The sequence below is a fragment of the Brienomyrus brachyistius genome, chromosome 1 (genome assembly GCF_023856365.1).
Source record: "Brienomyrus brachyistius isolate T26 chromosome 1, BBRACH_0.4, whole genome shotgun sequence".
In the NCBI taxonomy this organism is placed as follows: domain Eukaryota; kingdom Metazoa; phylum Chordata; class Actinopteri; order Osteoglossiformes; family Mormyridae; genus Brienomyrus; species Brienomyrus brachyistius.
This window is the reverse complement of record NC_064533.1, coordinates 14940284-14953647: the sequence shown is the minus strand read 5'-3', so window position 1 is coordinate 14953647 and position 13364 is coordinate 14940284. Positions and strand designations below refer to the sequence as shown.

The following is a 13364-nucleotide window of genomic DNA, read 5'->3' as shown; positions in this document are numbered from 1 at the left end:
TGACACACTGCTGCAAATTTCAGAGGTCAGCTTCTAGAAGGTGGAGATCACTAACTTCCCTTTCCTTCATGGTGCCCTTACAACAACAGTCAAGGTATTAGTAGTAGTACTTTTCTGTGAAAGTGTGCTCCTGAAATCTAGCGTCTGTACTCTGGTTTGGTGCTGATTAGTTTTTGGCAATGTATATCTATTACATCCATCCATCCATCTATCCATTTTCCAAACCGCTTATCCTACTGGGTCGCGGAGGGTCCGGAGCCTATCCTGGAAGCAATGGGCACGAGGCAGGGAACAACCCAGGATAGGGGCCAGCCCATCACAGGGAACACTCACACACCATTCACTCACACATGCACTCCTACGGGCAATTTAGCAACTCCAGTTAGCCTCAGCATGTCTTTGGACTGTGGGGGGAAACCGGAGTACCCGGAGGAAACCCCACGACGACATGGGGAGAACATGCAAACTCTGCACACATGTGACCCAAGCGGAGACACGAACCCGGGTCCCAGAGGTGTGAGGCAACAGTGCTAAGCACTGCACCGCCATGCCGCCCCTTATCTATTACATGTAATATTATAATGTAATTTGTATTTTTTAAATATACTAGTCATTTGGTAAATGATTTCCTCTGATGCCTTATGTTGAGGTTGTTACACCAGCTATGCAGGATGTTAAATGGAAAAGGTGAATTAAATGACTTCTCAGTAACTGCTTAAACGTATAGTGATCAGCTGCTTATTCTGAGAAGTGCATGGAACTTGGAAGCTTTAAGGCAGGGGTGTCCAATCTTATCCGCAAGGGGCCAGTGTGTACGTGGATTTTCTCTGCAACTCCCTAATTAGATTACTAATTAGAGGACTGATTGGCTGAAGAGTCCTCACACCTGGATTTGAACACCTGACCTACAGGTTACCCCAAAAACCTGCACACACACCGGCCCTTTGTGGATAAGATTGGACACCCCTGCCTTAAGGTTTAGCTAGCTAGGAGGGAGTGATAGGGTCAAGTAGATTATTTTAATTTCATGGCTGATTGGTATGTACAGATATGCAAACATACATCTATACAGTTGAAAGCAAAGATTTGGGGCACAAGGTTAGGCCATTTATCCAGGAACATGTTTCTGGTTGGGGGCGGCATGGTGGTGCAGTGGTTAGTACTGTTGCCTCACACCTCTGGGACCCGGGTTCGAGTCTCCGACTGAGTCACATCTCTGCAGAGTTTGCATGTTCTCCCCATGTCATCGTGGGGTTTCCTCCGGGTACTCCGGTTTCCCCCCACAGTCCAAAAACATGCTGAGGCTAATTGGAGTTGCTAAAATTGCCCGTAGGTGTGCATGCGTGAATGAATGGTGTGTGAGTGTGCCCTGCGATGGGCTGGCCCCCCATCCTGGGTTGTTCCCTGCCTCGTGCCCATTGATTCCGGGTTAGGCTCCGGACCCCCCGCGACCCAGTAGGATAATCGGTTTGGAAAATGGATGGATGTTTCTGGTTATCAGAGTTAGAGGAGTGCCGCTCGCGGTCGGTGAGCGTGTCACTATGCCTTTAAGAGAGGGCGGTCCCCTGCGCCTTGCGTCATTACGTCGGCCGCCATTCTGTTGCCCGGCTAAGTTGCGAAGTAGCTGAGTGTGTCTGGCCTCCAACTACACCGGAGAAATCATGGTAGGGTTCTTTTTTTGCCGTATTTATATTTTCATTCTTGAGGTTTCATCTTCCTTCTCAATGAGCTTAGGGTAGTTCATTGGACGCGAAAAAATGTATGCCGATATTGACTTACGTAGGGAGTATGGGATTCTATGGCCTCACATCATTGACAGTAAAAGAAAGCACATGGGCTGCGTCAAGTTGGCAAGAAATAAAATGCAGCGTAATATCGCTCTTAACAGATAGCTGGCCCAGTTATCAAATGCAGTATGTATTATAAGAACAGAAAAAAATGTAAAATTCAGGCGTTTCGCCGCAAAGGATGCGATTAATGACTTGCTGAGGATTACTATTGTTGAGCAGAAGCATGGACACAACGACAATGTCCAGAATTTGCCAGATCATGGCCACCGAATGCAGCCGGTTCGCATTATTTGGGATTTTTAATCCCGAGGCGCGTTAAGTGATTAATATGAACAGTACTACGCGAAATTAAGGGTAGTTTTCCGTGTGAGAGGCCAGTTCCGTTACACCGGCCCTCGTTTCGTTGTTCTAGGCGTTTCTCGGCGGTAGGAGGCGGAGTCACAGTCGTTCTGACAATGAACTGAACTACACAGCCTCTTATTGAATATTAAATCGGGAATCATTGCTAATTGCAGGAGTTATCTATTCAGATTTCTAGCATAACTAAACTTTACCAAGTATTTCCATATGTCGCGAGTAGTTTGCTATTTACGACGCACACTAAAATATATTAAATGAAGTTATCGGGATATTTCTTGTTCAAAATCATTTGGAGAAAAATCATGGGTGCGCAGAAATCCTTAATTTTTTTTTATTAGGTACTAGTAAAACGGGTAAACCATCTTTAGATAATCTGCCTGAGCCAACGACTATACATGTAATGCAGTTATGATGCTGATCTTTTTATTTACTGAGAAACTGTCTTTTTTGGTGATTCTTAGGCATCGCTTTCATTGGCACCCGTTAACATCTTCAAAAGAGGAGCTGATGAGGAAAAGGCAGAGACTGCCCGCCTTGTGAGTACAGCGCTCTGCTCGGCCCTGCCTATCTTAGCCTTGTGTTTCTTACACGGCACATTGCTAATACACTTTTGTTTCCTGCTTCTTCTAGTCTTCCTTCATTGGTGCCATTGCCATTGGCGATTTGGTGAAAAGCACCCTGGGTCCTAAGGGAATGGTATGTAACTTGATTATTGATGTACTTTGAGAGAAGCGAGCGTCGCTTTAAAAAAAAAAAATGTCTCGAATTAAATTCTTTGGAGAGTCTTTATTAGAATTATTGGCGGTTCTTTACATTCGTAGGTGCCTTTATTATTGCAAACTAGATCTTCGTAGTCTCATCTCACTGTATACATATCTATGACAGTAAAGTTTACTTTGCCTTAATAGCTGATAAAATATTGGGTTGCGCTTGTTTGGTGGGCCTGTTGATATTCAAATAACTTTGCAGCTGACAAGGCAGTAATTATTGTAGCTTGGCGTGTAAAGTGAATAATATATCAGTAGCAGTGCCGCTTTTTGTGTAACTGTGCTGTCCGTCGCGCAGGATAAGATCCTGCTGGGCAGCGGCCGAGAGGGCTCTGTGACCGTGACCAATGATGGTGCCACCATTCTCAAGGCCATCGGGGTGGACAACCCTGCAGCCAAGGTCCTGGTTGGTAAGTGCCTCCCAAAAGTTGAGCCAGTGGTGCCGTGATGGCAAATTGCATCATTCTTGTTATCGTTCAGTTTTTTTCCTTTTATTTTGTTGATTCATGTTGCCTCCTTCTCCTCCTCAGACATGTCCAAGGTCCAGGATGATGAAGTAGGCGACGGGACGACCTCAGTCACAGTGCTAGCGGCAGAGCTGTTGAGAGTAAGAAGCTCACGCACCTTCACTTGAAGGGTGGCTCTGCAGTGCATCACATGACTCTGCAGCCCAGGACTAGCCAATCACAGCAGAGGGGCGTTGGTTTTAAATTCAGCCAGTCTGGCTCTGGGATCACTTGTGGAATAGACCTAGTATATTTTGGAGAATCCAAAGATGGATTAAAAAATGTATTTGGTTTCTGTGCTTAGGAAGCAGAACTGCTTATTGCGAAGAAGATACACCCCCAGATCATCATCTCCGGGTGGAGGAAGGCCACACAGGCAGCGCGCGAGGCACTCCGGGAGGCTGCTGTGGATCATGGGTACACAGTTCTATCTGTACTAATTTTTATATAAAATTTTTACACATTTAAGCTTTAGCAGCATCACTAAACTGGGATTAGTTGACTGTCTCTCTTGGCGTTCCTATAGGGATTCTGATTGCCCGGTAATGATTGGTTGACTTGAATCCGCTGTATGTTTAGTGGGGAAACTGCCGCCTCCATCATACTGCACCAATGGAGCTGGGAGCTGTAGTTCGTTGTCTGTTCGTTTTCTGTGCTCTTCATATCCTGATGCCCCCTCCCTTGTCCAGGAATGACCAGGTGAAATTCCAGGAGGACCTGCTGAACATTGCCCGCACAACGCTCTCCTCCAAGCTACTGACGCACCACAAGGACCACTTCTCCAAGCTGGCCGTGGAGGCCGTGATGCGGCTTAAGGGCTCTGGCAACCTTGAGGCCATCCATGTCATTAAGAAACTGGGGGGCAGCCTCACTGATTCCTACCTGGACGAAGGTGAGGGAGGCCTGCCCGTTACCCCGTTGCTACCTCTCCAGTGTTGCATCGCTGCAGTGAATCTTACCCACATGCAGGCTTTAACTCCTAAGACAGCTGGACCTGATGAGTAGATAAGGCAGCTACGGGATGAACAACCAGTGAACCATTAAATTTTGATCGTCTCTGGACCTCACTGGTTTAGTTTAAAGTGTTAAGAAGGATGGAAAATATGCCCAGATTCTCATGTGTATCGGCGACTCAAATGTTGTGTTTTATAAGCTTGTTTATGAACATGGTAATTTAATATATAGAAGCATGTTGTAAGCTTGGCCTGCTACTGGTGGCTGCGATATTTGTTTTATGTTAAGCTTTGGACTGCTGTCCAAAATTCAGAAGTGATTTCACATTTAAAGCAATGCTGCTATAAATGCTTGGAATCTCCTTGGAAGTGGGTTACCCGGCACGCGCTGACCAGCTTCCATCCGAATGTTGGCGAGATGCTTTCCTGGGAAATGGCTTCTGGCACCAGCCAAGGCCTGGCTGGCCTCTCACTGCAGCCACTGTGGGGGAAAAAAATTCATGGTTTTGAAAAAAATCAGGGTTTTCTCCTCCCTGTGTACTGGCCCAGTACTAGACACCCCTGGTGACTTGGCGGTTATGTCTTTGGTAGGTTTCCTGCTGGACAAGAAGATCGGCGTGAACCAGCCCAAGCGCCTGGAGAATGCTAAGATTCTCATCGCCAATACTGCCATGGACACCGATAAGATTAAGGTGTGTTTCAGGTCATGGGTCTTGCACCTGACAGTGGACCAGCACATTCAGTCCTGTAATGGGGGAAGACACTTAATTTTATAGGTGTTTTGATCTGCATATGGTGAGAAGCTTATTTTTCAATTTAAAATCACGGAGTGCAGTGAACAGTTGCTTAGACCGCATGAACCTGAGCTCTTACCATTGATTGGCTGTTCAGTCTGGCCAATTACGTTCCTGTGTCTCAGCCTGAGGGAGCATATTGGTCCCTGCCAAAGACATCAGCTTACCGATCTGATGGGGATGGTTTGATTGTACCGAGGTTGATGTGAGATGACATCCTTCTCCTCAGATCTTTGGCTCCAGGGTGCGTGTGGACTCCACGGCCAAGGTGGCGGAGATTGAGCTGGCAGAGAAGGAGAAGATGAAGGAGAAGGTGGAGCGAATCCTCAAGCACGGCATCAACTGCTTCATAAACAGGTAGAGCCTCCCACCCACTTGAGGGCGATAGAGAGCAGCCTCCCGAGGTTCTCCTGGTGCCTTCCAAATGCTGGCACTTCCCAGATTTGTGATCTTGTGGTGTGACCTACAGGCAGCTCATATACAACTACCCGGAGCAGCTGTTCGCAGCCGCCGGGGTGATGGCCATTGAGCACGCGGACTTTGCCGGGGTGGAGCGCCTAGCCCTCGTCACAGGTGCGTTTGTCTCCGCTGCTCGAGGCCACCCTGCTGCATCTCTCTAATAATTCATGAGGAAGAGAAGAGCTGTCTCATTGGTGCAACTGTATAGGTGCTATGCTATATGGCGTTACAAGGCCCCAAGGGAAACTTTTTGGCAAAAGATTTATTTATGAGAGAAGTGTTGGATATGCATTACACCAAACGACCAACCCAATTTTGTCTAAGCGTACAAAATCTCTGCTGTTGTTCCACCAAATGAAAGAAAATGGGACAGGGGCAGATGATGCACTACTCCTGTTTTCCTAAGTATCCCAAAATCAGGGACCTAGAGGAGCCCCCTACATCCGAGCGTCCCAACTGGGTGTGGAGAAGATTAACACAACCAACTAATCGTGGCAATCAAATATACAGTAACACTGGGACCGAGGTCCTTAAGAAGCTACTGCACTTAAGGGTCTAAATTGCCTGTCTTCATTTTTACAAACTCTTAAATTTAAATTTCTGTGTCTTTCAGTAAGCTTCTTTAAGCAGAATATTGTAAATAGGACTAAAACAGGTCATAACCGAAACACCATCGTAACTATAAAAAAACCCACCCAGAGTGGAGCTGACCTGAGATCAGAATTGTAAACTTGGCTTTTATTGCCATAAAATTGGCAGCCACTGGCTTTGACTTATCATAAGTTTGTCTGCTCTTGTATTGGCTGATTTTCAGTTACTCGACATGTACTGGCCATTTCCTAAATGCTTTTCTTCTGGGCCAGTTTGCTCTTGCCAGCAACTTCAGCTGAATTGTATGCTGGTGTTCAGTGAGGTGAAATCCTTCCCTTTCAGGTGGAGAGATCACCTCCACCTTCGAGCATCCCGAGCTGGTGAAACTGGGCCATTGCAAGCTCATTGAGGAGGTGATGATCGGCGAAGACACCCTGATCCACTTCTCAGGCGTAGAGATGGGTGAGTACTCCGTACTATGAGAATGATTGGGCGCACCAGGAACTCAGGGCTGTATCCAGTTGTTCTGGATGAGGTTCTTCATGTGTGAAGGCTATGATGGGAGCAATGATGTATGGTAGAGATGTAGTGTACTATGGATTATTTCATAATGGGGCGATTTAGAATTGGCAGTTAACACTATGGTCGTGTGTAAAACAATAGTGAAATTTCATTATCCTCAATAGCTTGATCTTTAAATGAATCAGTCCTCATTTAAATTGACATATTTGACAGTGGAACTTTTTTGAATTGAAGTTTGCAATGGTGTACAAGTAGGGTTGCAAAGCGGTGGAAGATTTCTGGAAACTTTCCAGTCCATGGGAACTTTGCATGGGAATTGACAGAGAATTCCCAGAATTTTGCAACCCTGTGTGCAACATGCCAGTCACTTGTAAGGCAGCATTCCTGTGCGTTTTATTTTCCACGGAAGGGTAGCTTGTCTGAGGCCTTGTCTTTTCCACCCAGGCGAGGCCTGTACTATAGTGCTGCGCGGGGCCACCCAGCAGATCCTGGATGAGGCGGAGCGCTCGCTGCACGACGCCCTCTGTGTGCTCTCCCAGACCGTCAAGGAGACCCGCACCGTCTATGGAGGAGGTTGGTCCCGCCTCCCATACCTTGCAGTCCTTACTGATAGGTTACTTTATAGGTCGGCCCCTCCCTGCGTACCACACGACTTTTACCGATAGGTCACTTGAGCGGTAGCTTCTTTGTTTCCGGTCTCCCCGCAGGCTGCTCTGAGATGCTGATGGCCAATGTAGTGACAGACCTAGCCAACAGAACCCCAGGCAAGGAAGCGGTTGCCATGGAGTCCTTCGCCAAAGCACTGAGAATGGTTAGTACCCATAGTGATCGTCGGTGTCTCCCAGGGAAAGAGGACTTATCTCTGGAGCCTCCCTTCCTCCATAGCTGCTTCGAGATTCAGGGTCTCTCTCTGTGCCGGGCTCATTGTGGAGCCACTAAAAGCATGTTTCCCCTTGCAGCTGCCCACCATCATCGCAGACAACGCGGGATACGACAGTGCCGACCTGGTGGCCCAGCTGCGGGCGGCGCACATGGAGAAGAAGAGCACCTTCGGGTTGGGTGAGTTTGTGCCGTGTGTGTTGCACAGAGGTCTGCATGGCATTGAGACCCACTTTGTACAAGTGTGTCTGAGAGAGAGGAGGAAGCTGGAATCCACCGATTTCCGTGGTTTCTGCCGCAGACATGACCCAGGGCACTGTTGGTGACATGGCAGAGCTGGGCATCACAGAGAGCTTCCAGGTGAAGCGGCAGGTGCTGCTGAGTGCCGCAGAGGCTGCAGAGATGATCCTGCGCGTGGACAACATCATCAAGGCCGCGCCCAGGTCAGCCCCCACCCCCCACCTCCGTGCACACGCGCACACACGCACACACGCACACACACACACACACACACACACACACACACGTGCTATCTGCACATTCATATCTTTATGGGGATTCTCCATTCATTTCTGTAAGTAATAACCCTAATACCACCTATGACGACCTTAACCTCCACTCAGCCCTAACCTGAACCATACGTAACCAAACAAAATACGAATCTCTCGGTTATTTTGTTGGTTTGTTGACATTCATTGTTCTTTTTATTGGATTGATTTTATTTTGGGGACTGAAGTCTCCATAAGCAAAATGGTGATGAATGTCCCCACAATGTGGTGTGTACACACACACACACTCTGTACTCTGTGTTTAAAGCATCACAACTGAACGCACAAAGTATTACAACTGACAGGTAGCTTGTCTGGACGTGCCGGATGCATGTGAAATGTATGAAGGGTTGGTATGTGTGACAGGAGTGGTATAAAACTAAAATGAAAATTCATTTTCATTAACTGATACAAAGTAAGGTACGAGAATGAAATATGAAACTGCAACTAAAACCTATAAATACTGCATCTGAAACTGTTCTAAAAATTGTTAAATATTTTCCGTCACTGCTATGTAGCTAAGGATAGACAATGATTTTGTCTTTAATCTATCAAAGATATCTCTAACAAAACCTGCAACATGTTTTTTGCCCATTTTGAGGACATTTAGTACATAATGGACACTGGAGATGTGGAGATTTCAGGTCCAGAGAGTAAAGGTCACCAAGTCAGACCAAGATTTTGATTCACCCAACCATTTGAGTATAAGGAGTCAGTCACTCAACTGGTTGGGTCAGCTCCACAATTTCCAGTTTATTCCTAGTAATAAACTTACTGAAACTAAAACATTGCATTTTATTTATATATAAATAAAAATAGTAAAAACACTGAAAAGTGACCAACTAAACTGAATTTCGAATGAATATTGAAAAAGAAAAATGATTCTCTCCTTCAGATCAAAACTGTGTAATAGCATTGGTTTAACTTGAGGCTACCCGGTTATAAATAGCTGAGTGCCTCCGCATCTCTTTCAGAAAAAGGGTCCCGGACCACCACCCCTGTTAGTGACCTCACGGCGCCACCTGGTGGGGGTTGGGGAGCATTTGAGGAACCACTGATGTAGACCTGCCTGTATTTATGACTTCCAAGGGCAGCCATGACGGCCGCTGCCTCGCTCATGGGCACCATACAGCACATACCCTGTGTTTATGTAACAATGTCAGATGCTGTTTTATTTTGCATAGTGACCTCAGTTTGTTCTTTAAATAAAATACCTGTAAGAGTTGCTCATTCTGCTGTGCATTTCTGAGTGAATTGCTGTACGAGTTTTTGCACTCGGATCATTTCCTCTTCTGTTACATGTTGGATTCTCGGCTCTAGTAAGGAGTGGGAAGCCTCAAAGCTCCATGCTGGGTGGGATTGGTGCTGGGTGCTGTCAGTCACTGGGTAGTCCCACCTACAACCAATGGGATGCTGGGAATTACCGCCTTTAACCTCTGATTCTATCTTTAGAATGCAATTAAAAATTGATACATGCTTCTTTGACAAATTTTGCGAATACATTAAATGCACTTTGGCGACTTCTGTTCATTAAAATGAACCCACTAAAAATAGTTTGTGATATTTTTATTTTGCAGCATTTTGTAAAAGTACATATGAAACTGATCATCCGTGTCACAAACACAGTGAGTTTAAGTGTTGGTTGTGTAATAACGCCAACTTAAAGCAGGTAATATAATGTAGGACCGACCAGTGTGAGTGATTACAGTTTTAGCTACATGAAGCCAGCAGTAGAGTTGAGATGCACATTACTGTGAATCAAGATGATACTGATGTTATCTGGCTCTAATAACAGATGGTCTGGTCCATTTCTGTTTTGAGTTTTTTTGTTTACAGTTTCTATCAGCTGTTCGGGTCAAGTTTGTGTCCGTGTTCCTATATCCACAAAAGGCCAGCGACATTAAAATGCTGCCATTTTGTAAATTGAATTCCACGACATGATGAAGGAGCCAAGCGCTAACACATTAAGGCATTTCCATTCTGGTGCTGAGTAATTTTCAAACAATGAGAGGGCCTTTATGGACCTTGGAAGAAATTTCCGAAAGAGTATATATCTTTCTCATTAACAGGACCCTGGGAATGGCATGAGAGTCCATTAGTCTTCTGCTGAAACTAAAGACCCAAAATTGTCGACGGGGTTATGCATAATTCAGTGCAGGAGGGGGTGCTGGTCGGAATCGCTCATCCATCATCGTCGTTCTCTGGTGCCACACGTTGGCTGTCTTGCCCTGGTGAACCGGTGTCTCTACAGTGTCGCGTCGTTCGACACTAAATGAACCTTATCAGCTCTGCTGAGTGTCAAAAATGTCTCTCCAGCGAATGTCCAACCCCGAGCTCAGGCTGCTCTTGGTATGGGCCTTATGAGGAGAACGGCACACGTTGAAATCTAAGGAATTCAGCTCCTATCTGAAGCTGTTTCTGTCAGAAGGAAGTCACACCTCCCAATAGCCTCTGCCATCTGAGATACAGGTTTAGTTGTGCATATCGTTGCTGCCATTATATTCCTGACCGGTGTAATTCTGGACTCTTTGTGATCTGCTCGTTTTACCCACAATGCCTTTCAGTGTCTCATGACCACGTGTAAAGTGTGCCAACTGACCTCGTTCTGAGTGCCGATTCCCTGCACGGTTCCCTTGGAACAGTCAAGCTCACCTCTGCGGTTTCCTATTCTGCTTCACTCTGCTTCACTGTGGTTTCAGGCAACTCCTGCTCCTTCTCCTCCCCGTGTGCCTCTTCGGCCCGCTTCTCCGCCTCTTCCTCCTCCTCTTCGCTGTCGTCCTCGCAGTCTGCCCAGCGGCCCACCCGGCGCACACCCTCAGCCACGGCCGGCGCGTTGATGCACGGGTTGTGGTCATAGATGACCAGCTTGAGGTTGTGCAGATGCGCCAGGCTGGGGAAGCGGCGTATGCGGTTGCGGTCCACGTCGATCACGTCCAGGAGCTGCATGTCCAGCAGCACCGGTGGGAACTCTGGCAGCAGGTTCCCCGCCAGCCAGATGCTGCGCAGCTCGCCCAGCCGGCCCAGGTCCTGGGGGAGGCTGCGCAGCTGGTTATAGCCCAGGTGCAGGGCCCTGAGGTTGGGCAGCTCGCAGAGCACCTGGGGGAACTCGTGCAGGCAGTTGGCTTCCAGCCACAGTGTGCGCAGCTCTGTCAGCCAGCCCAGCTCACGGGGCAGCCGCCACAGCCGGTTGTTGCACAGGTACAGCGTGTTGAGCTGTGGCAGCCCACAGACGGCTGCTGGCAGCTCCTCCAGGCAGTTGAAGTCCAGGGCCAGCAGCTGGAGCTGGTGCAGCTGGCGCAGGTCAGCCGGGAGGCTGCGCAGGCGGTTGTCGCTCAGGTAGAGGCGCATGAGCTCGTCGAACGCACAGACGGCCAGGGGGAAGCGCCGCAGCTGCCGGCCGCTCAGGTCCACCACGCGGTCCAATGGCATCTCCGTCAGGTCGCCGACTACATAGCGCTGGCAGCGATCCGAGGGGATGAAGGCGACCATTCCCCGCACGGCGTTCCCCATCCTCAAATGCCGTGCAGCCAGGTTGCTAACAAGCACGCAGCCCACGGAGCTCTAGCAGCAACCCCTGTCCCCAGGTCAGACTATCCTCTGAATAGATAATCCTCTGTCCTTTAGTGTTGTAGGTCCTCTGATCTTGATCCTCATGAACGTGGAGAAAACCTGGATTTCAAGAGAGACGCACGGAAGGCACTATCCCAGAACTGCCAGCAGATCCAGCTGGCGGATCGTCTTTGAGGTGTGGCTGTATGTCCAAGCTGCAAACTTTGATTGCCCCCTCCCCCCCTCCTGCCAGGGGAAAGCAGGCCCCCATCATCGCACCCTCTGCTCTCCGTCTAGGGCCGTGTTGGAGCAGGAGGGGGGACACCGGACTGCCCTCCTCTCCATCCCTGCGCCTTTGAAATCTCTGAGCTGCTCTCACCACTGCCGAGTCCGGAGAGGCAGAGATGACGAACTACACCCCTCCACCCTCATCTCCACACATCCACCCCCCCCCCCCCTCGGGAAGAGAAGAGTCAGCTCTGGAGGGGGGTGGGGGGACTGTGGAATGCGATAACTGTGGACGTATGGTGATTAAGGAGCTGGGCCCTCTGGGGGGTGGGCAGCGTCCCCGATTATCGCTGCACCTCAAGTGGCCCTTGTCCATAAATGATTCCCAGAACCCGTGACGGTGACCAGATGCTGGCGGAATGTTCCCCGTGAGGCCTCGCCCTGAATAAAGACGGTGTCTTTGGATTCGATAGACGTTCGGTGGGAGGAAAATGCATCGGCTATGAACTTTCCCTAGGAGGTGCAAGTACTGGGAATTGGGTGGTGGGGCTCTGAATGGCCTGAAGTGCCTGCTGATTATCCACCAAGCGCTGGAAATGGTTACAGTTCCACTGTCCTCATCACAAGTTGTGTTGTAATAATGACCGTAGATATAAGGTCCATCTAGGCCCATGTTACTAGCAGAGTTTAGTTTGAACTCGGTCCTCTCACTACTGGATCATTCTACTTCTGAGTCCATAGTCTGTGACTTCCAGGATTTCAAGGTCCTGGTCTTTTGAGATTTTGTGTCTTAATCATGGAATAGAATGGACAATATAGCCATTAAATAAATCATGGGAAAAGTCTGGCGACCCGTGATCAGTTCTCCTGGGCTTTGATGTTTTAGAACAGACATTCAATTACTAACCTTGTTACAGGATTTTGGGTTGGGCAAATTGAGGAATATTAACTGGCCATTGAGGAACTTCCATGAAAAGCGTAAATTATGTATCTGATGGAAATGTGTGCTCTGTTGGAGCCGGGTGGTTACATTGCTGTGTCCAGGGTCTTTAAATCAGTCCTGTGGATTCTTTGTATCTGTCAGTTTTTGCTCCAGTTGTGAACATGATCTGACTGCACTTGTGGCCAGCGATGTCCTCGTCTAAGGCACTGCTAATTAATACTCCTGAGAATCTATTTGTTAACATTTTAAAACGTTCATTCACAGCAATACTACTGTTGCTTCCAAAGGACTAAATAAACACGGAAACTATTCTTAAACATTTACTTTGTGGACCTCAAATACTTCAGGGACTATTACATAATCTTCTAACCACTTATCACTTGTTTGTCTCAGGGTCATGGGGGGTGGGGGTGAGGGGGTGGGGCCTGAACCTATCTCAGACAGCATAGGGTATAAGGCTGGGGTGCACCCGGGA

The 13364-nt window shown here is 47.9% G+C and overlaps 2 protein-coding genes across 4 annotated transcripts; one reads left to right on the top strand and one right to left on the bottom strand.

Annotated features, from left to right (window-relative positions):
* Nucleotides 1-1575: 1575 nt before the first annotated feature.
* cct2 (chaperonin containing TCP1, subunit 2 (beta)) lies at nt 1576-9394 on the top strand. The gene is made up of 16 exons (XM_049018088.1): nt 1576-1664; nt 2612-2686; nt 2781-2846; nt 3216-3327; nt 3448-3524; nt 3728-3840; nt 4113-4315; nt 4968-5068; nt 5400-5527; nt 5640-5743; nt 6563-6682; nt 7187-7315; nt 7450-7553; nt 7702-7801; nt 7923-8064; nt 9144-9394. Exons 1-16 carry the CDS (start codon nt 1662-1664, stop codon nt 9172-9174), a joined length of 1608 nt encoding a protein of 535 aa, XP_048874045.1. The 5' UTR covers nt 1576-1661; the 3' UTR covers nt 9175-9394.
* On the bottom strand, nt 4311-12192 carry lrrc10 (leucine rich repeat containing 10). 3 transcript variants are annotated; one of them, XR_007398644.1, is made up of 2 exons: nt 5338-5471; nt 4311-4857 (listed from the first exon to the last, which is right to left on the bottom strand). XR_007398644.1 is itself a non-coding variant. In XM_049018112.1 (2 exons), the coding sequence occupies exon 1, from the start codon at nt 11677-11679 to the stop codon at nt 10834-10836; it is 846 nt and encodes a 281-aa protein (XP_048874069.1). In that variant the 5' UTR covers nt 11680-12192; the 3' UTR covers nt 4311-4857; nt 10822-10833. The 3 variants fall into 3 exon arrangements, 2 of the variants coding, with proteins under 2 accessions (XP_048874069.1, XP_048874062.1); XM_049018112.1 differs by lacking the exon at nt 5338-5471 and adding an exon at nt 10822-12192; XM_049018105.1 differs by lacking the exons at nt 4311-4857; nt 5338-5471 and adding exons at nt 9428-9565; nt 10822-12192.
* Between the last annotated feature and the right edge of the window lie 1172 nt (nt 12193-13364).